The sequence below is a fragment of the Carcharodon carcharias genome, assembly GCF_017639515.1.
Source record: "Carcharodon carcharias isolate sCarCar2 chromosome 37 unlocalized genomic scaffold, sCarCar2.pri SUPER_37_unloc_3, whole genome shotgun sequence".
In the NCBI taxonomy this organism is placed as follows: domain Eukaryota; kingdom Metazoa; phylum Chordata; class Chondrichthyes; order Lamniformes; family Lamnidae; genus Carcharodon; species Carcharodon carcharias.
In genome coordinates, this window is record NW_024470768.1 from 248,925 (window position 1) to 276,018 (window position 27,094).

The 27,094-nt window shown below is 48.1% G+C and overlaps 1 protein-coding gene across 1 annotated transcript; it reads left to right on the forward strand.

The window, feature by feature from the left end:
- The first annotated feature begins 20 nt into the window (after positions 1–20).
- Positions 21–25,300, forward strand: LOC121274736 (hepatocyte nuclear factor 3-beta-like). Its single transcript, XM_041182076.1, has 2 exons — positions 21–266; positions 24,119–25,300. The coding sequence occupies exons 1-2, from the start codon at positions 21–23 to the stop codon at positions 25,298–25,300; spliced, it is 1,428 nt and encodes a 475-aa protein (XP_041038010.1).
- The last annotated feature ends 1,794 nt before the right edge of the window (positions 25,301–27,094 follow it).

Sequence of the window (27,094 nt, forward strand, 5' to 3'; positions counted from 1 at the left end):
GCCGGGCGGATCCAAGAAAGATGCCGAGAGTCACGCCGGGAGCTCCTCATCAGGTTCACCGAGCTGACCAGAAGCATTCGGCTCCTGGGCGGGTGTTCCAGAGGCCTGGACGCTCGAGAAAAGTCATCGCTGCCTTGCAGCTGCTCCACAGCGACAAGGCTTGCTACTGTCTCGAGTGGGAGATTGAGGCTGTCGCCTTCAAAATCCAGACCAATGTTAGTCAGGGCCGTGCGACAGTCCCCACACTATTCACAGTCTGCCTGACGGTAAGTAGTCACCACCTCGAAGATCAACTGCCCCCCCCCCGGTGCGAGTACTAAATACCACCCAGGTGGAAAACTCTTTCACTTCAGTCGCCTCCGTGCCAAAACTAAACTGACCACCCTGGGCAATACCTGATCTACAGTTTGCAGGTGGGCGCAGGGTCTCTGCACCAGAGTTGCAATCCACTCTCGGTCTCTCCAGTCCCGCATACACGTGACTCAGCCTGTCCTAGAACGTTGCCAGAACAAAGCTCATATCAGCCCGGATCTGCTCAGTCAAACGTTCCCACCTCCCATATATATTGAAGGAGAGACTCTGGAATAGGTTGAGCACTTCCCCCATACCCTGGCAGCCACCGCTCTCCAAAGGCCACCATAGACGAGGAGATCCAACACCGGATCGGCTGCGGCAGCTCAGCCTGCTACCAGATACAGCAGTGAGGGTTCGACCACAATGACCTCCTCAAATCAACAAGAATCCTAGTGCGCAGAGCAGTCGTTGTCACCCCCATTCCTGCACTGCAGTGAGACCTGGGCTGTGTATCAGTGACGCAGAAGAGTGCTAGAGAAATTCCATCAGCAATGGCTCTGCCGCTACCTTCCTATTTCAATGGGACGACTGTCGGTCAAACGCCAGGGTCAGCTCCGCACAAACATTCGGGCAAAAGTCCTGCCTGGTTGGCCTGGACACTGTGTCTGGGTGGCCACAAAGCCTCTTCCCCCACTCGGCCCTGTTTTCTCAACTCTCAAATGGCCAGCGTTCCAGGGGAGGGCAAAGAAAAACACTCCTGGGTCTCTCCTGTGAAGTTCGACAGGATGGACATGAATGAGCGGGAGGAGCTCGCGACTGCTCGTTCAAAGTGGCAACAACCTGCCCGTCGGGCTGCCTCACTCTTTGAGTCACAACATCTTCACCTTGAGGCAGAACGGGAGCACGGAGGGAAAGGGAAAGGGAGGAAATCCTGCACTCCCGGAACTCACTGCCCCATGGGGACATCCTGCCCCACGTGTGCAAAGATCTGTGGGTCAGGAATCGGCCCGTTCACTCACCTGAAGCCCTGTGGCAGAGTGGACATTATCCTGGAACTGAAGAACAGCCGATGAGGATTTGTGTTATAGTGTGTGTGTGTGTGTGTGTGTGTGTTTGTGTGTGTGTGTGTGCACAAGCTGCTTCAAATGATAGTCAATGCTGCCCCCCGATGTACAGACAGTGTACAGCCATCCCCTGGTATACAGACAATGTCCAGCCACAAAAACAGAATTACCTGGAAAAACTCAGCAGGTCTGGCAGCATCGGCGGAGAAGAAAAGAGTTGACGTTTCAAGTCCTCATGACCCTTCGACAGAACTTGAGTGAATCCAAGAAAGGGGTGAAATATAAGCTGGTTTAAGGTGTGTGTGGTATACAGACGATATACAGCTGCCCTGTCATATACAGACAATGTACAGCTGTCCCCTGGTATACAGATAGAGTACAGCTGTCTCCTGGTTTACAGACAGTGTACAGCTGTCCCCAGGTATAAAGACAGTGCACAGCTGGCCCTTGTATACAGACAATATACAGCTGTCCCCTGATATTCAGACAGTGTACAGCTGTCCCCTGGTGTACAGAGAATATACAGCTGCCCTATGGTATACAGACAATGTACAGCTGTCCAAAGGTATAAAGACAGTGCACAGCTGGCCCTTGTATACAGACAGTGTACAGCTGTCCCCAGATGTACACACAGTGAATAGCTGCCCCGTGGTATATAGGCAGTGTACAGCAGTCCCCTTATAAACAGTGTACAGCTGCCCCCTTGTATACAGACAGTGTACAGCTGTCCGTGATGTACAGTGTACAGCTGTGCCCTAGTATACAGTCTGTGTACAGCTGTCCCTTTGTACACAGACATGTACAGCTGTCCCCTTGTTTTCAGACAGTGTGCAGCTGTTCTCTGCTGTACACACAGTCTACGGCTGCCCCGTGGTATACAGACAGTGTACAGCTGTCCACTTGTAAACAGACAGCGTACAACTGTCCCCTAGTAAAAAGACAGTGTACAGTTGCTCCCTTGCATACAGACAGTGTACAGCTGTCCCCATATACACAGTGAGTCTACAGCTGTCCCTAGTATACAGTCTATAGCAGTCCCTTCTATACAGACAATGTACAGTTGCCCCCTGACGTACATACAGTGTACAGCAGCCCTTTGGTATACAGACTGGGTACAGTTGTGCTCTGATGTACAGTGTACAGTAGTGCCTTGGTATACCGACTGGGTACAGTTGTGCTCTGATGTACAGTGTACAGCAGCCCCTTGGTATACAGACTGGGTACAGTTGTGCTCTGATGTACAGTGTACAGCAGCCCCTTGGTATACAGATTGGGTACAGTTGTGCTCTGATGTACAGTGTACAGCAGCCCTTTGGTATACAGACTGGGTACAGTTGTGCTCTGATGTACAGTGTACAGTAGTGCCTTGGTATACCGACTGGGTACAGTTGTGCTCTGATGTACAGTGTACAGCAGCCCCTTGGTATACAGACTGGGTACAGTTGTGCTCTGATGTACAGTGTACAGCAGCCCCTTGGTATACAGATTGGGTACAGTTGTGCTCTGATGTACAGTGTACAGCAGCCGCTTGGTATACAGACTGGGTACAGTTGTGCTCTGATGTACAGTGTACAGCAGTCCCTAGGTATACAGCTGCCTCCTGATGTACAGACAGTGGACAGCTGTCCTCTTGTGTACAGGTAGTGTACAGCTGCCCCTGATATCCAGACAAGGCACAGCAGTCCCCTGATGTACAGGCAGTATACAGCTGTCCCCTGGTATATAGACAGTGTACAACTGAGCCCCGGTATACAGGCAGTGTACAGATGTGCCCTAGTTTGCAGACAGTGTATAGCTGGCCCTGCTGTATAAAGACAGTGTACAGCTGTCCCCTGATATACAGACAGTGTACAGATGTCCCTTGGTGTACAGACAGTATACAGCTGACCCCTGGTATACAGAAAGCATATGGTTGTTTCCTGGTATACAGACATTGTACCGCTGTCACAAAAACAGAAATACCTGGAAAAACTCAGCAGGTCTGGCACATCGGCGGAGAAGAGCAAAGTTGACGTTTCGAGTGTACAGCTGTCACCTTGCATACAGACAGTTCACAGATGTCCCCAGATGTACAGACAGTGTACACATGCTACCTGGTTTACAGACAGTGTATAGCTGTCACCTTGTATACAGACAGTGTACAGCTGTTCCCTGGTATACAGAGAGTGTACAGCTGTCATCTTGTATACCGATAGTTCACAGATGTCCCCAGATGTACAGACAGTGTACACATGCTACCTGGTTTACAGACAGTGTATAGCTGTCACCTTGTATACGGAGAGTGTACAACTGTCATCTTGTATACCAACAGTGTACAGATGTACCCTGATGTACAGACAGTGTACACCTGCTACCTGGTATACAGATGGTGTATAGCTTCCAACCTGATAGTCGCCCACCTCAGACAGCCCGCTTCTATCTCCTACCCAAAATCCACAAACAGAACTGCCCCGGTAGACCGACGTCTCAGCTTGCTCCTGCCCCACAGAACTCATTTCTCGTTATCTTGACTCCCTTCTCTCTCCCCTTGTCCAGTCCCTTCCCACCTACATCCATGATTCCTCTGACACCTTACGTCACATCAACAATTTCCAGTTCCCTGGCCCCAACCGCTTCCTCTTCACCATGGACGTCCAATCCCTCTACACCTCCATCCCCCACCAGGATGGTCTAAGGGCCGTTAGCTTCTTCCTCGAACAGAGGCCCGAACAATCCCCATCCACCACTACTCTCCTCCGTCTGGCTGAACTTGTTCTCACGCTGAACAATTTCTCCTTCAACTCCTCTCACTTCCTCCAAATAAAAGGTGTGGCTATGGGTACCCGCATGGGCCCCAGCTATGCCCGTCTCTTTATGGGGTATGTGGAACATTCCTTGTTCCAGTCCTACACCGGTCCCCTTCCACAACTCTTTCTCCGGTACATCGATGATTACTTCGGTGCTGCTTCATGCTCTCGTCCGGACTTGGAAAAATTGATTAATTTTGCTTCCAGTCTCCACCCCTCCATCATTTTCACATGGTCCATCTCTGACACTTCCCTTCCCTTCCTTGACCTCTCTGTCTCAATCTCTGGTGATAGACTGTCCACCAATATCCATTACAAACCCACCGACTCCCACAGCTACCTCGACTACAGCTCCTCACACCCCGCTTCCTGTAAGGACTCCATCCCATTCTCTCAGTTCCTTCGCCTCTGTCGCATCTGTTCCGATGATGCTACCTTCAAAAACAGTTCCTCTGACGTGTCCTCCTTCATTAACCGAGGTTTTCCACCCACGGTCATTGACAGGGCCCTCAACCGTGTCCGGCCCATCTCCCGCGCATCCGCCCTCACACCTTCTCCTCCCTCCCAGAAACATGATAGGGTCCCCCTTGTCCTCACTTATCACCCCACCAGCCTCCGCATTCAAAGGATCATCCTCCGCCATTTCTGCCAACTCCAGCATGATGCCATCACCAAACACATCTTCCCTTCACCCCCCCGTCGGCATTCTGTAGGGATCGCTCCCTCCAGGACATCCTGGTCCACTCCTCCATCACCCCCTACTCCTCAACCCCCTGTTATGGCACCACCCCATGCCCATGCAAAAGATGTAACACCTGCCCCTTTACTTCCTCTCTCCTCACCGTCCAAGGGCCCAAACACTCCTTTCAAGTGAAGCAGCATTTCACTTGCATTTCCCCCAACTTAGTCTACTGTATTCGTTGCTCCCAATGTGGTCTCCTCTACATTGGAGAGACCAAACGTAAACTGGGCGACCGCCTTGCAGAACACCTGCGGTCTGTCCGCAAGAATGACCCAGACCTCCCTGTCGCTAGCCATTTTAACACTCCACCCTGCTCTCTTGCCCACATGTCTGTCCTTAGCTTGCTGCATTGTTCCAGTGAAGCCCAACGCAAACTGAAGGAACAACACCTCATCTTCCGACTAGGCACTTTACAGCCTTCCGGACTGAATATTGAATTCAACAACTTTAGGTCTTGAGCTCCCTCCTCCATCCCCACCCCCTTTCTGTTTCCCCCTTCCTTTTGCTTTTTTTCAATAAATTAAATAGATTTTTCTTTCCCACCTATTTCCATTATTTTTAAATATTTTTAAATCTTTTATGCTCTCCCCACCCCCACTAGAGCTATACCTTGAGTGCCCTTCCATCCATTCTTAATTAGCACATTCGTTTAAATAATATCACCAACTCTAACACCTATGTGTTCTTTTGTTCTGTTGTTGGTGACATCTTTTGATGATCTGCTTCTATCACTGCTTGTTTGTCCTTACAACCACACCAACCCCCTCCACTTCTCTCTCTCTCTCTCTCTCCCCACCCCCACACACCTTAAACCAGCTTATATTTCAACTCTTTCTTGGACTCTAACTCTAAGTTCTGTCGAAGGGTCATGAGGACTCGAAACGTCAACTCTTTTCTTCTCCGCCGATGCTGCCAGACCTGCTGAGTTTTTCCATGTAATTCTGTTTTTGTTTTGGTGTATAGCTGTCACTTTGTATACAGACAGTGTACAGTTGTCACCTTGTATACCGATAATGCACAGATGTACCCTGATGTACAGACAGTGTACATATGTTACCTGGTATATAGATAGTGTATAGCTATCACTTTGTATACAGACAGTGAACAGTTGTCACCTGATGTACAGGCAGTGTACAGCTGTTCCCTGGTGTACAGACAGATTACACCTGAGCCTTGGTATACAGAGAGTGTACAGCTCTTCCCTAGTATACAGACATTGTACAGCTGTCACCTTGTATACAGACAATGTACAACCGCCCCCGGTATACAGAAAGTGAATGGCTGTTCCCTGGTATACAGAGAGTGTACAGCTGTCACCTTGTATGCAGACAGTGCACAGATGTCCCCTATGTACAGACAGTGTACACATGCTACCTGGTATACAGACAGTGTATAGCTGTCACCTTGTATACTGACGGTGTACAGCTGTTCCCTGGTATACAGAGAGTGTACAGCTGTCACCTTGTATACAGACAGTGCACGGATGTATCCTCATGTACAGACAATGTACACCTATTACCTGGTATACAGATGGTGTATAACTGTCACTTTGTATACAGGTAGTGTACAGTTGTCACCTGATGTACAGGCAGTGTACAGCTGTTCCCTGGTGTACAGACAGAGTACACCTGAGCCCTTGTATACCGACAATGTACAGCTCTTCCCTAGTATACAGAAATTGTACAACTGTCACCTTGTATACAGACAATGTACAGCCGCCCCCGGTGTACAGAAAATGAATGGCTGTTCACTGGTATACAGAGATTGTACAGCTGTCACCTTGTATACCGACAGTGTATAGATGTCCCCTGATGTGTAGACAGTGTACACATGCTACCTGGTATACAGACAATGTATAGCGGTCACCTTATATACAGTGTACAACTGTTCCCTGGTATACAGAGAGTGTACAGCTATCAACTTGTAAACCGACAGTGCACAGATGCACCCGCATGTACAGACAGTGTATACCTGTTACCTGGTATACAGATGGTGTATAGCTGTCACCTTGTATACAGACAGTGTACAGTTGTTGTCTGATGTACAGACAGTAAACAGTTTCCACCTGATATACAGACAGTGTACAGCTGTTCCCTGGTGTACAGACAGAATACAGCTGACCCCTGGTATACATACAATGTACAGCTCTTCCCTGGTATACAGACATTGTACAGCTGTCACCTTGTATACAGACAGTGTAGAGCCGCCCCCCCATATACAGAAAGTGTATGGCTGTTCCCTGGTATACAACAGTGTATAGCTGTCACCTTGTATGCAGACAGTGCACAGATGTTCCCTGGTATACAGAGAGTGTACAACTGTCACCTTGTATGCAGACAGTGCACAGATGTTCCCTGGTATACAGAGAGTGTACAGCTGTCACCTTGTATACTGACAGTCCTCAGATGTCCCCTGGTATACAGAGAGTATACAGCTGTCACCTTGTATACTGACGGTGCTCAGATGTACCCTGATGTACAGGCAGTGTACACCTGTTACCTGCTATACACAGTGTATAGCTGTCACTTTGTATACAGTGATCAGTTGTCACCTGATGTACAGACAGTGTACAGTTGTCATCTGATGTACAGTGTACAGCTGTCCCCTGGTATACAGACAGTGTGCAGCTACCCCATGATATAGAGACAGTGTACAGTTGTCCCCTGATGTACAGACAGTGTATATCAGTTACGTGGTACACAGAAAGTTGAAACAGGCCCCTGTTATACAGACAGAGTGCAGCTGCCCTCTGGCATACAGACACTGGACATCTGTCCCCTTGTAAACAGACAGTGTACAGCAGTCCCCTTGTATAGAGACGGTGTACTTCTGTTTCTTGTATACAGACAGTGTATAGCTGCCCCCTTGTATACAATGTATAGCTGCTCTGGTATATAGACAGTGTACAGCTGTCCGCTGATGTACTGGCAGTGTACATCTGCCCCCGGTATACAGACAGTGTTCAGCTGCCCCTGATGTACAGGCAGTATATAGCTGTCCCCTGGTATTCAGACAGTGTACAGCTGCCCCCTGATGCACAGGCAGTGTACAGCTATTCCCTGGTATATAGTGAGTGTACTGTTGCCCCCAGTATACAGCCAATGTACATCTGTTCCCTGGTGTACAGACAATGTACAGCTGAGCTCTGGTATACAGACAGTGTACAGCTCTTCCCTGGTATACAGGATGATGTACAACCATCCCCTTGTATACAGACAGTGTATAGCTGTCCCTTTGTATACAGACAATGTACAGCTGCCTCTGGCATACAGATAGTGTACAGCTGTCCGCTGATGTACTGGCAGTGTACATCTGCCCCTGAAATACAGACAGTGTACAAGTGTACAGCTGTCCCCTGGTATACAGACAGAGTACAGCTGCCCCTGATGTACAGACAGTGTACAGCTGTCCCCTGGTATACAGACAGTGTACAGCTCTTCCCTGGTATACGGGATGGTGTACAACCATCCCCTTGTATACAGACAGTGTATAGCTGTTCCCTGGTAATCAGACAGTGTACAGCTGCCCCCTGATGCACAGGCAGTGTACAGCTATTCCCTGGTATACAGTGAGTGTACTGTTGCCTCCAGTATACAGCCAATGTACATCTGTTCCCTGGTGTACAATGTACAGCTGACCCCTGGTATACAGACAGTGTACAGCTCTTCCCTGGTATACAGGATGGTGTACAACTATCCCCTTGTATACAGACTGTGTATAGCTGCCTCTGGCATACAGATAGTGTACAGCTGTCCGCTGATGTACTGGCAGTGTACATCTGCCCCTGAAATACAGGCAGAGTACAGCTGCCCCTGAAATACAGACAGTGTACAAGTGTACAGCTGTCCCCTGGTATACAGACAGAATACAGCTGCCCCGATGTACAGACAGTGTACAGCTGTTCCCCGGTATTCAGACAGTGTACAGCTGCCACCTGATTCACAGGCAGTGTACAGCTATTCCCAGGTATACAGCGAGTGTACCATTGTCCCCGATATACAGCCAATGAACAGCTATTCCCTGGTGTACAGACAGTATACAGCTGACCCCTGGTATACAGACAGTGTACAGCTCTTCCCTTGTGTACATACAGTGTGCAGCTGCCCCATGATATAGAGACAGTGTACAGTTGTCCCCTGATGTACAGACAGTGTATAGCTGTTACGTGGTACACAGACAGTCAAGACAGACCCCTGGCATACAGACAATGTACAGCTGTCCCTTTGTAAACAGACAGTGTACAGCTGTCCCCTTGTATAAAGACAGTGTATACAGACAGTGTACAGCTGTCGCCTTGTATACGGACAGTGTATAGCTGCCCCCTTGTATACAGACAACATACAGCTGCCCCAGTATACAGACAGTGTACAGCTGTCCACTGATGTACTGGCAGTGTACATCTGCCCCCGGTATACAGGTAGTGTGCAGCTGTCCACTGATGTACTGGCAGCGTACATCTGCCCCTGGTATACAGACAGAGTACAGCTGCCCCTGATGTACAGATAGTGTATAGCTGTCCCCTGGTATTCAGAGAGTGTACAGCTGCCCCCTGATGCACAGGCAGTGTACAGCTGTTCCCTGGTATACAGCAAGTGTACTGTTGCCCCCGGTATACAGCCAATGTACATCTGTTCCCTAGGGTATAGACAATGTACAGCTGACCCCTGGTATACAGACAGTGTACATTCTTCCCTGGTGTACAGACAGTGTACAACCATCCCCTTGTATACAGACAGTGTATAGCTGTCCCCTCGTATACAGACAATGTACAGCTGTCTTTGGTATTCAGATAGTGTACAGCTGTCTGCTGATGTACTGGCAGTGTACATCTGCCCCTGGCATCCAGACATAGTACAGCTTCCCCTGATATACAGACAGTGTACAAGTGTACAGCTATCCCCTGGTACACAGACAGTGTAAAGCTGCTCCCTAATGTATAGACAGTATACAGCTGTTCCCAGGTATACAGCGAGTGTACAGTTCTCCCTGGTATACAGCCAATGTACAGTTGTTCAGTGGTGTACAGACAGTATACAGCTGACCCCTGGTATACAGACAGTGTACAGCTCTTCCCTGGTATACAGACAGTGTACAGCTGTCCCCTTGTATACATACAGTATACAACTGTTCCCTAGTATACAGAAAGTGTACATTTGTTCCCTGGTACAAAGACATTATACAGCTATCACCTTGTAATACAGACAGTGTACATGTGCCCCCAGCCGACAGAAGGTATACGGCTGTTCCCTGGTATACAGACAGTGTACAGCTGTCACCTTGTATACAAATAGTGCACAGATGTCCCCTGATGTACAGACAGTGTAAACATGCTGCCTGTTATACAGACAGTTTATAGCTGTCACCTTGTATACAGACAGTGTACAGCTGTTCCCTGGTACACAGACAATGTACAGCTATCACCTTGTATACCAACAGTGCACAGATGTCCCCTGATGTACAGAAAATGTACATCTGTTACCTATTATACAGATACTGTGTACAGCTGTCACCTTATATACAATGTATAGCTGTCACCTTGTATACAGACAGTGTACAGCTGTTCACTAGTATACAGACAATGTACAGTTATCACCTTGCATACCAACAGTGCACAGCTGTCCCCTGGTATACAGACAGTGTACAGTTGTCACCTGATGTATAGACAGTGTACAGTTGTTCCCTGGTATACAGACAATGTACAGTTGTTACCTGATGTACAATGTATAGCTGTTCGCTGGCGCACAGCTAGAATACAGCTGTCCCTTGGTATACAGACAAGTGTACAGCTGCCCCATGACATAGACACAGTGTACTGTTGTCCCCTGATGTACAGACAGTGTATAGCTGTTACATGGTAGACATTCAGTGAAAACAGGCCCCTGGTTTACAGACAGTATACAGCTGCCCTGTGGCATACAGGCACTGTACAGCTGTTCCCTTGTAAACAGACAGTGTCCGGCTGTCCCCTTGCATAAAGACAGTGTACATCTGTCCTTTGCATACAGGCAGTGTACAGCTATCCCATTGTATACAGACAGTGTATAGCTGCCCCCTGGTATACATGCAGAGTAGTGCTGCCCCTGATGTACTGTGTACAGCTGTTCCCTGGGTATACAGAGAATGTACCATTGCCCCCAGTATACAGGCAATGTAAAGCTGTTCCCTGGTGTACAGACAGTATATAGGTGACCTCTGGTATATAGACAGTGTACAGCTCTTCCCTTGTATACAGACAGAGTACAGCTGTCCCCTTGTACACAGACAGTGCACAGCTGTCCCCTGGTATACAGACAGTGCACAGCTATTCCATGGTATACAGAAGGTGTACAGCTATTCCCTGGTATACAGACAGTGCACAGCTGTCCCCTTGTATACATAGTGTACAGCTGTTCCCTAGTATATAGACAGTGTACAGGTCTTCCATGGTATACAGTGTGTATCTGTCACCTTGTATTCAGACAGTGTACAGCTGTCCCCTGATGTACAGAAAGTGCACAGCTGCCCTGAAGTATACAGACAGTGTACAGTTGTCCCCTTGTATACAGAGTGTACAGCTGTTCCCTGGTATATAGACAGTGTACAGCTGTCACCTTGTACTCAGACAGCGTACAGCTGTCCCCTGATGTACAGATAGTGTACAGCTGTTGCCTGATATACAGGCAATAAAAACAAGCCCCTGGTATACAGACAGTGTATAGTTGTCCCCTGATGTACGCACAGTGTACAGCTGCCTCCTGGTATGCAGGCACTGTACAGCTGTCCCTTGTAAACAGGCAGTGTACAGCTGTCCGCCTTGTATACAGCTGTCCCCTTGTTAACAGAGAGTGTATAGCTGCTCCATTGTATACAATGTACAACTGCACCTGGTAAGCATACAGTGTACAGCTGTACCCTGATATACAGACAGTGTACAGCTGCCCCTTGATTATACAGTTGTTCCCTAGTATACACATAGTGTACAGCTGAGCTCCCTCAGTACTGACTCTCTGACAGTGCGGCACTCCCTCAGTTCTGACCCTCCAACAGTGCGGCACTCCCTCAGTACTGACCCTCCAACCGTGAGGCTCTCCCTCAGTACTGACCCTCCGACAGTGCGGCACTCCCTCACTAATAACCCTCCGACAGTGCGGCATACCCTCAGCACTGACCCTCCGCAGTGCGGCGCTCCCTCAGTACTGACCCTCCAACAATGCGGCGCTCCCTCAGTACTGACCCTCCGACAGTGCGGCGCTCCCTCAGTATTGACCCTCCGACAGTGCGGCACTCCCTCAGTAGTGACCCTCCGACAGTGCGGCACTCCCTCAGTAGTGACCCTCCAACATTGCGGCACTCCCTCAGTAGTGACCCTCCGACAGTGCGGTGCTCCCTCTGCGCTGACAAGGGGCAGTGTCAGTGTGGATTGAGATTTTGGGAATGGTGGGGTAGAGGTTGAATCCAAAGCACAGATGAGAGAGCTGCAAAGTGTGACAGATGGAGCGGAAACTGGGTAAAAAGTGAGTACTTCTGATTTAACAATATTTTGTAGAAAATGAGAAAATTTGACTAACACACACACACACACAGAAGAAAAGTCCAGTCTCGTAGCAAATTAATTGCATCAACTTCCTGCAGTGCAGTGTTTAAATTACCATTCCTATCAAATAAGCAAATAGCTGGATAAAGAGCAAGCAAACGCATTTCAAATGAGTCAGTTGAGACACCCAGGTGTACAATAGGAACACATGGGGGGTGGAGAGGGCTGTCTCAAGAGGTGGGAAATGAGTATTTAAATTTTAGCTGAAGGGATAAGGAGAGGAGGTTAGAACGAAGAGCAACAGTCACACAGAGAGAGACAGAGCGAGAGTGAGGGAGGGAGAGAGAGAGAGAGAGAGAGAGAGAGTCGGGTCACTCGTGTCACGCACTGGGAGAACTCTCTCCACACCAGGCTGTCCAAGTATTTGCTCTCCCTGCCTCACTCCCTCTCCATGAGAAATCTGGGTGACTGGGAAAGACAGAGAGAGAGAGAGAGAGGAGCCGGAGTGGACCCTCACCATGCTCAGTGGGATTAAACTGGACGGAGTGGACTTTTCCGACTGGAGCGGTTACCACCAGGAGAGTGAGGTCTGTTAAATCGCTCTTTGCTCACTGCACTTTCAAAAGCGGGCGAACGTTTCAGACTGTGCGCGTCAAGGGTGGAAGAGACTTTACGGTTTTAAATGGAGTTTCTCTTTCCTGTTTGAAAAATGCTGCTGGAGGTGGAGAGGGGTGGCCCGGGGCTGGGGGTAGGGGGGAGGAGGGAAGGGGCTACCACTCAACCTGCTCCGCCTGGTCAGGTAGACGTAGTCTGGGGGTTTCCGAGGGGTTGGGAGCCCGGATTACGCTCAGCGCCCCGAGTGTCGGTGCAGAAGGGCACCATCAGAAAAGGGCCCCAGCGGAGTTCCTTTCCCCACGGCCACACCTCAAAACACTTTAATGGAGATGGAGCCCAGCATTACAATTCTCATCCTGCTTTTCAAATCCGGCTATGGCCTGACCCCCTCCATATCTCTGTAACTTCCTCCAGCCCCTACAACCCTCCCTATCTCTGTAACCTCCTCCAGCCCCTACAACCCCCCTATCTCTGTAACCTCCTCCAGCCCCTACAACCCTCCCTATCTCTGTAAACTCCTTCAGACCCTACAAACCTCCCTCTCCCTGTAACCTCCTCCAGACCCTACACCCCTCCCTATCTCTGTAACCTCCTCCAGCCCCTACAACCCTCCCTATCTCTGTACCCTCCTCCAGCCCCGACAACCCTCGCTATCTCTGTAACCTCCTCCAGCCCCTACAACCCTCCCTATCTCTGTAACCTCCTCCAGCCCATACACCCTCCCTATCTCCGTAACCTCCTCCAGCCCCTACAACCCTCCCCATCTCCGTAACCTCCTCCAGCCCCTACACCCCTCCCTGTCTCTGTAACCTCCTCCAGCCCCTACAACCCTCCCTATCCCTGTAACCTCCTCCAGCCCCTACACCCCTCCCTGTCTCTGTAACCTCCTCCAGCCCCTACAACCCTCCCTATCTCTGTAACCTCCTCCAGCCCCTACACCCCTCCCCATCTCAGTAACCTCCTCCAGCCCCTACAACCCTCCCTATCTCTGTAACCTCCTCCAGCCCCTACAACTCTCCCTATCTCTGTAACCTCCTCCAGACCCTACACCCCTCCGAATCTCTGTAACCTCCTCCAGCCCCTACAACCCTCCCTATCTCTGTAACCTCCTCCAGCCCCTACAACTCTCCCTATCTCTGTAACCTCCTCCAGCCCCTACAACCCTCCCTATCCCTGTAACCTCCTCCAGCCCTTACAACCCTCCCTATCTCTGTAACCTCCTCCAGCCCCTACAACCCTCCCTATCCCTGTAACCTCCTCCAGCCCCTACACCCCTCCCTGTCTCTGTAACCTCCTCCAGCCCCTACAACCCTCCCTATCTCTGTAACCTCCTCCAGCCCCTACAACCCTCCCTATCTCTGTGACCTCCTCCAGCCCCTACAACCCTCCCTATCCCTGTAACCTCCTCCAGCCCCTACACCCCTCCCTGTCTCTGTAATCTCCTTCAGCCCCTACAAGCCTCACCATCTCTGTAACCTCCTCCAGCCCCTACAACCCTCCCTATCTCTGTGACCTCCTCCAGCCCCTACACCCCTCCCTATCTCTGTAACCCCCTCCAACACCTACAACCATCCTCATCTCTGTAACCTCCTCCAGCACCTACAACCCTCCCTATCTTTGTAACCTCCTCCAGCCCCTACAACCCCTCCCTATCTCTGTAACCTCCTCCAGCCCCTACAACCCCTCCCTATCTCTGTAACCTCCTCCAGCCCCTACAACCTTCCCTATCTTTGCAACCTACTTCAGCCCCTACACCCTTCCCTATCTCCGTAACCTCCTCCAGCCCCTACAACCCTCCCTATCTCTGTAACCGCCTCCAGCCCCCAACAGCCCTCCCTATCTCTGTAACCTCCTCCAGCCCCTACAACCCTCCCTATCTCTGTAACCTCCTCCAGCCCTAACAACCCTCCCTATCTCTGTAACCTCCTCCACCCCTACAACCCTCCCTATCTCTGTAACCTCCTCCAGCTCGTACAAACCTCCCTATCTCTGTAACCTCCTCCAGCCCCAACAACCCTCTGAGATCTCTGGGCTCCTCCAATTCCAGCCTCTTGAGCATCCCCCGATTCCCATCGCTCCACCATTGGCGGCCGTACTTTTAGCTGCCTGGGGCCCTAAGCTCTGAAAATCCCTCCCTAAACCACTCGACCCTCTCTCTCTGTCTCTCTCTCTCTCTGTCTCGCACCTCCTTTAAGACGCTACTTAAAATTGACCTCTTTAACTAAGCCTTAGGTCACCTGTCCCTAATATATGTCCCTCAGTTTAAGACTCAGTTATAACACTTTCTCTGTGACACTGTCTCTCAATATAAGACTCTCAGTTATAACACTCTCCCTTACACTGACCCTCAGTATAAGACTCTCAGTTATAACACTCTCTCTGTTACACTGACCCTCAGTATAAGACTCTCAGTTATAACACTCTCTCTGTTACACTGACCCTCAGTATAAGACTCTCAGTTATAACACTCTCTCTGTTACACTGACCCTCAGTATAAGACTCTCAGTTATAACACTCTCTCTGTTACACTGACCCTCAGTATAAGACTCTCAGTTATAACACTCTCTCTGTTACACTGACCCTCAGTATAAGACTCGCAGTTATAACAGTCTCTCTCACACTGACCCTCAGTATAAGACTCTTAGTTATAACGTTCCCTCTGTTACACTGAACCTCAGTATAAGACTCTCAGTTATAACACTCTCTCTGTTACACTGACCCTCAGTATAAAACTCCCAGTTATAACACTCTCTGTTACACTGACACTCAGTATAAAACTCTCAGTTATAACACTCTCTCTCACACTGACCCTCAGTATAAAACTCTCAGTTATAACACTCTCTCTGTTACACTGGCCCTCAGTATGAAACTCTTGGTTATAACACTCTCTCTGTTACACTGACCCTCAGTATAAAACGCTCAGTTATAACACTCTCTCTCACACTAACCCTCAGTATAAAACTCTCAGTTATAACACTCTCTCTGTTACACTGACCCTCAGTATAAAACTCTCAGTTATAACACACTCTCTGTTACACTGACCCTCAGTATAAGACTCTCAGTTATAACACTCTCTCTGTTACACTGACCCTCAGTATAAGACTCTCAGTTATAACACTCGCCATTACACTGACCCTCAGTATAAGACTCTTAGTTATAATGTTCCCTCTGTTACACTGACCCTCAGTATAAGACTCTCAGTTACAACACTCTCTCTGTTACACTGACCCTCAGTATAAGACTCTCAGTTATAACACTCTCTCTGTTACACTGACCCTCAGTATAAGACTCTCAGTTATAACACTCTCTCTGTTACACTGACCCTCAGTATAAGACTCTCAGTTATAACACTCTCTCTGTTACACTGACCCTCAATATAAGACTCTCAGTTATAACACTCTCTCTGTTACACTGTCTCTCAGTATAACACTCTCAGTTATAATAGTCTCTCTGTTACACTGACCCTCAGTATAAGACTCTCAGTTATAACACTCGCTGTTACACTGACCCTCAGTATAAAACTCTGTTATAACACTCTCTCTGTTACACTGACCCTCAGTATAAGACTCTCAGTTATAACACTCTCTCTGTTACACTGACCCTCACTATAAGACTCTCAGTTATAACACTCTCTCTGTTACACTGGCCCTCAGTATAAGACTCTCAGTTATAACACTCGCTGTTACACTGACCCTCAGTATAAGACTCTCTGTTATAACACTCTCTGTTACACTGACCCTCAGTATAAAACTCTCAGTTATAACACTCTCTCTGTTACACTGACCCTCAGTATAGGACTCTCAGTTATAACACTCTCTCTCACACTGACTCTCAGTATAACTCTCAGTTATAACACTCTGTTACACTGTCCCTCATTATAAGACACTCAGTTATAACACTCTCTCTGTAACACTGTCCCTCAGTATAAGACTCTCAGTTATAACACTCTCTCTGTTACACTGTCCCTCAGTATAAGACTCTCAGTTATAACACTCTCTGTTACACTGACCCTCAGTATAAAACTCTCAGTTATAACACTCTCTCTGTTACACTGACCCTCAGTATAACACTCTCAGTTATAACACTCTCTCTGTTACACTGTCCCTCAGTATAAGACTCTTAGTTATAACATTCCCTCTGTTACACTGACCCCCGGTATAAGACTCTCAGTTATAACTCTTGCTCTCTCACACTGACCCTTAGCATTAGATTCACCGTTATAACAATCTCTCTGTTACATTGTCCCTCAGTATAAGATTATCAGTTATAACACTCTCTCTGTTACACTGAACCTATGTATAAGACTCTCAGTTATAACACTCTCTCTCTCACTACTGTCCCTCAGTATAAGACTCTCAGTTATAACACTTGCTCTCTCACACTGACCCTTAGCATTAGATTGACCATTATAACAATCTCTCTGTTACACTATTCCTCAATATAAGACTGTCAGTTATAACACTCTCTCTGTTACCCTGACCCTCAGTATAAGACTCTCTGTTATAACACTCTCTGTTACACTGACCCTCAGTATAAAACTCTCAGTTATAACACTCTCTCTGTTACACTGACCCTCAGTATAAGACTCTCAGTTATAACACTCTCTCTCTCACACTGGCCCTGAGTACAAGACTCTCAGTTATAACACTCTCTCTGTTACACTGACCCTCAGTGTAAGACTCTTAGTTATAACACTCTCTCTGTTACACTGACACTCAGTATAAGACTCTTAGTTATAACGTTCCCTCTGTTACACTGACCCTCAGTATAAGACTCTCAGTTATAACACTCTCTCTGTTACACTGACCCTCAGTATAAGACTCTCAGTTATAACACTCTCTCTGTTACACTGACCCTCAGTATAAGACTCTCAGTTATAACACTCTCTCTCACACTGACACTCAGTATAACTCTCAGTTATAACACTCTGTTACACTGTCCCTCATTATAAGACTCTCAGTTATAACACTCTCTCTGTAACACTGTCCCTCAGTATAAGACTCTCAGTTATAACACTCTCTCTGTTACACTGTCCCTCAGTATAAGACTCTCAGTTATAACACTCTCTGTTACACTGACCCTCAGTATAAGACTCTCAGTGATAACACTCTCTGTTACACTGACCCTCAGTATAAAACTCTCAGTTATAACACTCTCTCTGTTACACTGACCCTCAGTATAACACTCTCAGTTATAACACTCTCTCTCTGTTACACTGTCCCTCAGTATAAGACTCTTAGTTATAACATTCCCTCTGTTACACTGACCCCCAGTATAAGACTCTCAGTTATAACACTCTCTCTGTTACACTGTCTCTCAGTATAACACTCTCAGTTATAACACTCTCTCTGTTACACTGTCTCTCAGTATAACACTCTCAGTTATAACAATCTCTCTGTTACACTGACCCTCAGTATCAGACTCTCAGTTATAACACTCGCGCTCTCACACTGACCCTTAGCATTAGATTCACCGTTATAACAATCTCTCTGTTACATTGTCCCTCAGTATAAGATTATCAGTTATAACACTCTCTCTGTTACACTGAACCTATGTATAAGACTCTCAGTTATAACACTCTCTCTCTCACTACTGTCCCTCAGTATAAGACTCTCAGTTATAACACTTGCTCTCTCACACTGACCCTTAGCATTAGATTGACCGTTATAACAATCTCTCTGTTACACTATTCCTCAATATAAGACTGTGAGTTATAACACTCTCTCTGTTACCCTGACCCTGAGTATAAGACTCTCAGTTATAACACTCTCTCTGTTACACTGACTCTCAGTATAAGACTCTCAGTTATAACACTCTCTCTGTTACACTGACCCTCAGTATAAGACTCTCAGTTATAACACTTTCCATGTTACACTGTCCCTCAGTATAAGATTCTCAGTTGTAATCCTCCTGAATCTTAATAACAGAAACTACGATGGTATGAGGCATGAGTTAACTATGATGGATTTGGAAACATTACTTAAAGGGATGAAGCTGGATAGGCAATGGCAAACATTCAAAGAGCACATGGGTGAACTGTAACAATTGTTTATTGCTGTCTGGCGCAAAAGTAAAACAGGAAAGGTGGACAAACCATGGCTTACAAAGAAAATTAGAGATAGTATTAGATCCAAGGAAGAGGCATACAAATTGGCCAGAAAAACAACAGACCTGAAGATTGAAACAGTTTAAAATTCAGCAAAGGAGGACCAAGGGATTGACTAAGAAGGAGAAAGTAGAGTACGAGAGTAAGCTTGCAGGGAACATAAAAACTGACTGCAAAAGTTTCTATAGGTATGTGAAGAGAAAAAGATTGGTGCAGACAAATGTTATGTCCCTTACAGTCAGAAACAGGGGAATTTATAATGGGGAACAAAGAAATGGCTGACCAACTAAATACATACTTTGGTTCTGTCTTCACAAAGGAGGACACACATAACATACCAGAAATGTTGGGGAACACAGTGTTTAGTGAGAGGGAGGAACTGAAAGAAATCAGTATTAGTAGGGAAATGGTGTTGGGTAATTGATGGGATTGAAGGCCGATAAATCCCCAGGGCCTGATAATCCACATCCCAGAGTATTTAAGGAAGTGGTCCAAGAAATAGTGTATTCATGGGAGGTCATCTTCCCAGATTCTATAGACTCTGGAACAGTTCCTACAGATTGGAGGGTAGCTAATGAAACCCCACTATTTAAAAAGGGAATCTTTCAAGGATGTAACTAGTAAAGTTGATGAGAGGGAGCAAGTGGATGTGGCTTATTTGGACTTTCAGAAGGCTTTCGACAAAGCCCCACATAAGAGATTAGTGTGTAAAATTAAAGCGCATGGGATTGGGGGTAGTGTATTGAGATAGATAGAAAACTGGTTGGCAGACAGGAAACAAAGAGTAGGAATAAACAGGTCTTTTTCCGAATGGTAGGCAATGACTAGTGGGGTACCGCAGGGATCGGTGCTGGGACCCCAGCTATTCTCAATATATATTAAAGATTTAGATGAGGGAACTAAATGTAATATCTCCAGATTTGCAGATGACACAAAGCTGGGTGGGAGGGTGAGCTCTGAGGAGGATGCAGAGATGCTTCAGTGTGATTTGGACAAGCTGAGTGAGTGGTTAAATGCATGGCAGATGCAGTATAATGTGGATAAATGTGAGGTTTTCCACTTTGGTAGCAAAAACAGGAAGGCAGATCATTATCTGAATGGCTATAAATTGAGAGAGGGGAATGTGCAACGAGACCTGGGTGTCCTTGTACACCAGTCGCTGAAGGTAAGCATGCAGGTACAGCAGGCGGTAAAGAAGGCAAATGGTATGTTGGCCTTCATAGCGAGAAGATTCGAGTACAGGAACAGGGATGTCTTGCTGCAATTATACAGGACCTTGGTGAGACCACATCTGGAATATTGTGTGCAGTTTTGGTCTCCTTATCTGAGGAAGGATGTTCTTGCTACAGAGGGAGTGCAGTGAAGGTTTACCAGACTGATTCCTGGGATGGTGGGACTGACATATGAGGAGAGATTGAGTCGGTTAGGATTAAATTCACTAGAGTTCGGAAAAATGAGGGAAGATCTCATAGAAACCTATAAAATTCTAACAGGACTAGACTGGGTAGATACAGGTACGAGTTCCCGATGGTGGGGGAGACAGAACCAGGGGTCACAGTCTGAGGATACGGGGTAGACCATTTAGGACTGAGATGAGAAGAAATTTCTTCACCCAGAGAGTGGTGAGCCAGTGGAATTCGCTACCACAGAAAGTAGTTGAGGCCAAAACATTGTATGTTTTCAAGAAGGAGTTATTTATAGCTCTTGGGGCAAAAGGGATCAAAGGATATGGGGAGAAAGCGGGAGCAGGCTATTGAGTTGGATGATCAGCCATGATCATAATGAATGGCGGAGCAGGCTTGAAGGGCTGAATGGCCTCCTCCTGCTCCTAGTTTCTATGTTTCTATAACACTCTCTCTGTTACACTGGCCCTCAATATAAGACTCTCAGTTATAACATTCTCTCTCTGTTACACTGACCCTCAGCATAAGACTCTCAGTTATAACACTCTCTCTGTTACACTGGCCCTCAGTATAAGACTCTCAGTTATAACACTCTCTCTGTTACACTGGCCCTCAGTATAAGACTCTCAGTTATAACACTCTCTCTGTTACACTGACACTCAGTACAAGACTCTCAGTTATAACACTTTCTCTCTCACACTGTCCTTCAGTATAAGACCCTCAGTTATAACACTCTCTCCCTCACACTGTCCCTCAGTATAAGACTCTCAGTCATAACACTCTCTCTGTTACACTGACCCTCAGTATAAGACTGTCAGTTATAACACTCTCTCTCTGTTACATTGACCCTCAGTATAAGACTCTCAGTTATAACACTCTCTCTGTTACACTGGCCCTCAGTATAAGACTCTCAGTTATAACACTCTCTCTGTTACACTGACCCTCAGTATAAGACTCTCAGTTATAACACTCTCTCTGTTATACTGACCCTCAGTATAAGACTCTCAGTTATAACAGTCTCTCTGTTACACTGGCCCTCAGTATAAGACTCTCAGTTATAACACTCTCTCTGTTACACTGACCCTCAGTATAAGACTCTCAGTTATAACACTCTCTCTGTTACACTGACCCTCAGTATAAGACTCTCAGTTATAACACTCTCTCTGTTACACTGACCCTCAGTATAAGACTCTCAGTTATAACACTCTCTCTGTTACACTGACCCTCAGTATAAGACTCTCAGTTATAACACTCTCTCTCTGTTACATTGACCCTCAGTATAAGACTCTCAGTTATAACACTCTCTCTGTTACACTGGCCCTCAGTATAAGACTCTCAGTTATAACACTCTCTCTGTTACACTGACCCTCAGTATAAGACTCTCAGTTATAACACTCTCTCTGTTATACTGACCCTCAGTATAAGACTCTCAGTTATAACAGTCTCTCTGTTACACTGGCCCTCAGTATAAGACTCTCAGTTTTAACACTCTCTCTGTTACACTGTCCCTCAGTATAAGACTCTCAGTTATAACACTCTCTCTGTTATACTGACCCTCAGTATAAGACTCTCAGTTATAACAGTCTCTCTGTTACACTGGCCCTCAGTATAAGACTCTCAGTTATAACACTCTCTCTGTTACACTGACCCTCAGTATAAGACTCTCAGTTATAACACTCTCTCTGTTACACTGACCCTCAGTATAAGACTCTCAGTTATAACACTCTCTCTGTTACACTGACCCTCAGTATAAGACTCTCAGTTATAACACTCTCTCTGTTACACTGACCCTCAGTATAAGACTCTCAGTTATAACACTCTCTCTCTGTTACATTGACCCTCAGTATAAGACTCTCAGTTATAACACTCTCTCTGTTACACTGGCCCTCAGTATAAGACTCTCAGTTATAACACTCTCTCTGTTACACTGACCCTCAGTATAAGACTCTCAGTTATAACACTCTCTCTGTTATACTGACCCTCAGTATAAGACTCTCAGTTATAACAGTCTCTCTGTTACACTGGCCCTCAGTATAAGACTCTCAGTTTTAACACTCTCTCTGTTACACTGTCCCTCAGTATAAGACTCTCAGTTATAACACTCTCTCTGTTACACTGACCCTCAGTATAAGACTCTCAGTTATAACACTCTGTTACACTGACCCTCAGTATAAGACTCTCAGTTATAACACTCTCTCTGTTACACTGTCCCTCAGCATAAGATTCACAGTTGAAATTACAATGGAGAAAATCAGCCTGGAAACCCTGTACAAAAACAGAATTACCTGTAAAAACTCAACAGGTCTGGCAGCAGTGGCAGAGAAGAAACGGTCATGAGGACTCGAAACGTCAACTCTTTTCTTCTCCGCCGATGCTGCCAGACCTGCTGAGTTTTTCCAGGTAATTCTGTTTTTGTTTTGGATTTCCAGCATCCGCAGTTTTTTGTTTTTATCTCTGGAAACCCTGTTCCTGATTGTTGTCCTCTTGAGTGCCTCTCCTTTCAATCAATCTCCCCCTTAACTTTCTCTGCTCTAAGGAGAGCAATCCCAGCTTCTCCAATCTCTCCACATGAACTGAGGTCCCTCATCCCTGGGAACGTTCTAGTAAATCTCCTCCGCACCCTCTCCAGGACCTTGACATCCTTTCGAAAGTGTGTGGCCCTGAATTGGACACGATGCTCCCTCTGTGTCCCATAAAGGGTCTAATATAACTTCCTTGCTTTTGTAATGAGACCACTTGTAAACCAGAAGGGGTGAATATCAATTCATTGCTAATCTACAGTCATATCGCCACTAGTGTGTTTACAGCTTCATTCCGATTGGTGAGGGGTGCAGCGGTCTGCCTAGAGATTTAGACCATCCCCATTTTTGGCATTTGTTCCCTCACGACACAGTCTCCTGTTCAAGGTTCATGAGCTCATTCTCCACACTGCCAACGTGCAAACAAGGGAGACCCTTCCCTTTGACACACTGCAGACCACCCACTCAGAGACCTCTGCCACTCCCATTGTTCTTTGAACTCTTTAGACTTTGTCACTGAACTTTGACAGAGGCTGAACTGTGAGTGACAGGTGAGCCATCAGATCTAGCTCAAAGATCGGAAATCAGCTCGTTCCAAGAGGCCAGGACTTTTCAAAACAATGATCATTTTCAACACCGCCCCCCCACCCCCCCACCTCTAATTTTCTCCCTCTCTTCCTCTGTCGAAGGTGACGGCTTTTGAAGATTCCCCATCGCTCCACCATTGGCGGCCGTGCTTTCAGGTGCCTGGGGCCCTAAGCTCTGGAACTCCCTCCCTAAACCTCTCTCTCCTCCCCTCACTCTCTCTTCTCCTTTCACACGGTCCTTAAAACCGACCTCTTTGACCGAGATTTTGACTGCCCGGCCCTGATGTCTCCTTACGCGGCTTGGGGTCAAATTCTGTCCCGAATGGGACCGTGTTAGAGGCTGTATATAAATGCAGGCACTTGTTCTGAGCCAGTCTCGAGCTCTTTAAGGTGCTGAGGCAGAACAGGTTCAGTTAGATTGGCCCGCACAGTTGGATATTGCACTCTATGGTTGAACATAAATTAAATGTTAATCTTTATCTGTGTCAGACTTATCAAACTGCAGGCATCATGAATCCGGGGAACCCCTACATCCTCAACGCAAGATCCCCGGGAGCCACAGCTATGCCGTATCTCAATCCGGGGATGAGCCACCACCCGCTGTCGGCGATGGGAGCCAGCCCAGGGGCCCTGAGCGGCAGCATGGGCTCGGACATGGCTGTGGTGGGGTCCCCGTCGTGCCCGGGCATGGGGCAGTTCGGAGGCCAGGGTGGCCTCATGACGGACATCGCCCCCTACTGCGACAGGAACCCCGTCCTCAACCCGAGCTACGGGCAGGGGGCCCTGGACCTGCCCGGAGACGCCAAGGCCTACAGACGGAGCTACACGCACGCCAAGCCTCCCTACTCCTACATCTCGCTGATCACCATGGCCATCCAGCAGTCGGTGCACAAGATGCTGACGCTGAATGAGATCTACCAGTGGATCATGGACTTCTTCCCGTATTACCGGCAAAACCAGCAACGCTGGCAGAATTCCATCCGCCACTCCCTCTCCTTCAACGACTGCTTCATCAAGATGCCCAGGGCCCCCGAGAAGCCGGGGAAAGGCTCCTACTGGGCCCTGCACCCGGACTCGGGGAACATGTTCGAGAACGGCTGCTACCTGAGGAGGCAGAAGCGCTTCAAGTGCGAGAAGAAGGGCGCGGCGGCCGCCCCGCCGAAGGACAGCGCGGGGCCTTGTCACGGGAGCCCCGGAGCGAGCGACAAGTCCCCGGCCCGCGGCGCGGAGACCGACTCCTCCCTCGACTCCCCCAGGGAGCAGGGGAGGCCCCTCTACCCGCAGCTGGGAGGGTCGTCCCCCGGAGGCAGCCCAGGGTGCTCGCTGGAGCAGGAGGGCCCGCCCGATGCCAAGGCCAACTCCCTGGCAGCCTCTCAGCCGTCGTTCCTCTCCCAACTGGCTTCCGACATCTACCTCAAGCCGGACCCTCACTTCCCCTCCAGCCACCCCTTCTCCATCACCAACCTCATGGTGTCCGAGCATCAGCATAACAGGATGGACTTCAAAGCCCACGAGCAGATGATGTCTTATTCGGGCTATGGGTCTTCGGTGAGCAGCAATCTAACAATGAGCTCCATGTTCCCCAAAACCGCCGGCGACCTCCCGTCCATCTCCAACGACTCAGCCCACTACCAGTCGCTCTGCTCCCGGCCCATCCTGAGCTCCATCTGAAACCTGCGCCAGACCCACTTGACTTTACCCGACGTGTACATGCTTTGCAGATAACCACCCTCTCGCCTGCCGATCAGCGACGCTAGTTCATGTCAATCTTTCGTTTTGTGGGTCGAATGGACATTGCGAGGGGGAAAGGATTCTCGATGGGCGCGCCGCATTCCTCGGAAGTGTCATCTGCTTCAAGGCTGACACCACCACTCATAGGAGCAGGAGGAGGCCGTATGTTCGTACATTCAGCTTCTGTTCCGCCATTCACAACAATAGAAGACAGGAGGAGGCCATTCGGCCCCTCGAGCCTGCTCCGCCATTCTATACCATCGTGGCTGATCCGGTTGTGGCCTTAACCCCACTTTCCTGTCTGTCCCCCCATAACCCTCGACCCCCTCGTCGATCCAAAATCTGTCTAACTCGGCCTTGAATATATTCAGTGACCCAGCCTCCCCTGCTCTCTGGGGGCGGGGGGGGGAGAATTCCACAGACTGACCACCCTCTGAGAGAGGAAATTCCTCCTCATCTCCGTCTTCAATAGGAGACCCCATATTCTGAAACTGTGCCCCCCCTTGTTCTAGATACCCCCACGAGGGGGAAACATCCTCTCAGCCTCCAACCTGTTATAACCACCCCCCCCCCCCTCCTCAGGATCTGATATGTTTCAATAAGATCACCTCTCATTCTTCTAAACCCCAATGGGTACAGGGCCCAACCTGCTCAACCTTTCCTCATGAGACAAACCCCCTTCATCCCAGGAATCAGCCGAGTGAACCTTCTCTGAACGGCCTCCAGTGCGAGTCTATCCCTCCTTAAATAAGGAGACCCAACTGTGCACAGTACTCCAGGTGGGGTCTCACCAACACCCTGTACAGCTGTAGCAAGACTTCCACACTTTTATACTCCATCTCCTTTTCAATAGAGGCCAGCATTCCATTTGCTTTCCCAATCACTTGCTGTACTCGTATGCTAACATTTTTGTGATTCATGTACCAGGACATGATGAAATAATAACTGATCTGTCTCTAACGCCATCCTGCTGCTTTAGCTTCCTGTATTATTTATTTATACTTCCATGGGATGTGAGCGTCGCTGGGCAAGGCCAGCAATTGTTGCCCATCCCTAATTGCCTTGAGCTGAGTGGCTCGCTCGGCCATTTCAGAGGGCAGTTCAGAGTCAACCACATGTGGCTGTGGGTCTGGAGTCACATGTAGGCCAGACCGGGTAAGGTCGGCAGATTTCCTTCCCTAAAGGACATTAGTGAACCAGATGGGTTTTTACCACAATCGATGATAGTTTCATGGTCATCACTACTGGGACTGGCTTTCAGCTCCGGATTTATTAACTGAAATATTAAACTGGCCTCCGTAATGGTGACCATGAAGACTATCAACTGTCTTGCAAAAACCTTCCTGATCTCAGGTTTTAACATGGTTAATGGGGCTCCACATCAAGTGCTCTTTGTGGAAGAGGGTTCCACACGTCCACCACCCTCTGTGTGATGAAGGGCTTCCCAAATACTCTCCTGAATGACTCGGTTCTGATTTTAAGGTTTGGCCCTTCGTTCTGGACACACTCCACCGCACCCCCTCTCTCCCCCGCCCCCACTCTCCACCCCCACCCCCCCCCCCCGCCCCCTCCACCCATCAATCAGCGAGAATAGTTTCTCACTAATGGCCCTAGCAATTCCTTTCAAAAGCCAAAGTAAACCTCATCCCGATCGCCCCTTAACATGCAGACGTTCCCGGGGAGGCAAGCCTGGTTTACGCAATGATCTCGGGGGTCTTGTGGGTGGTGTCCCTG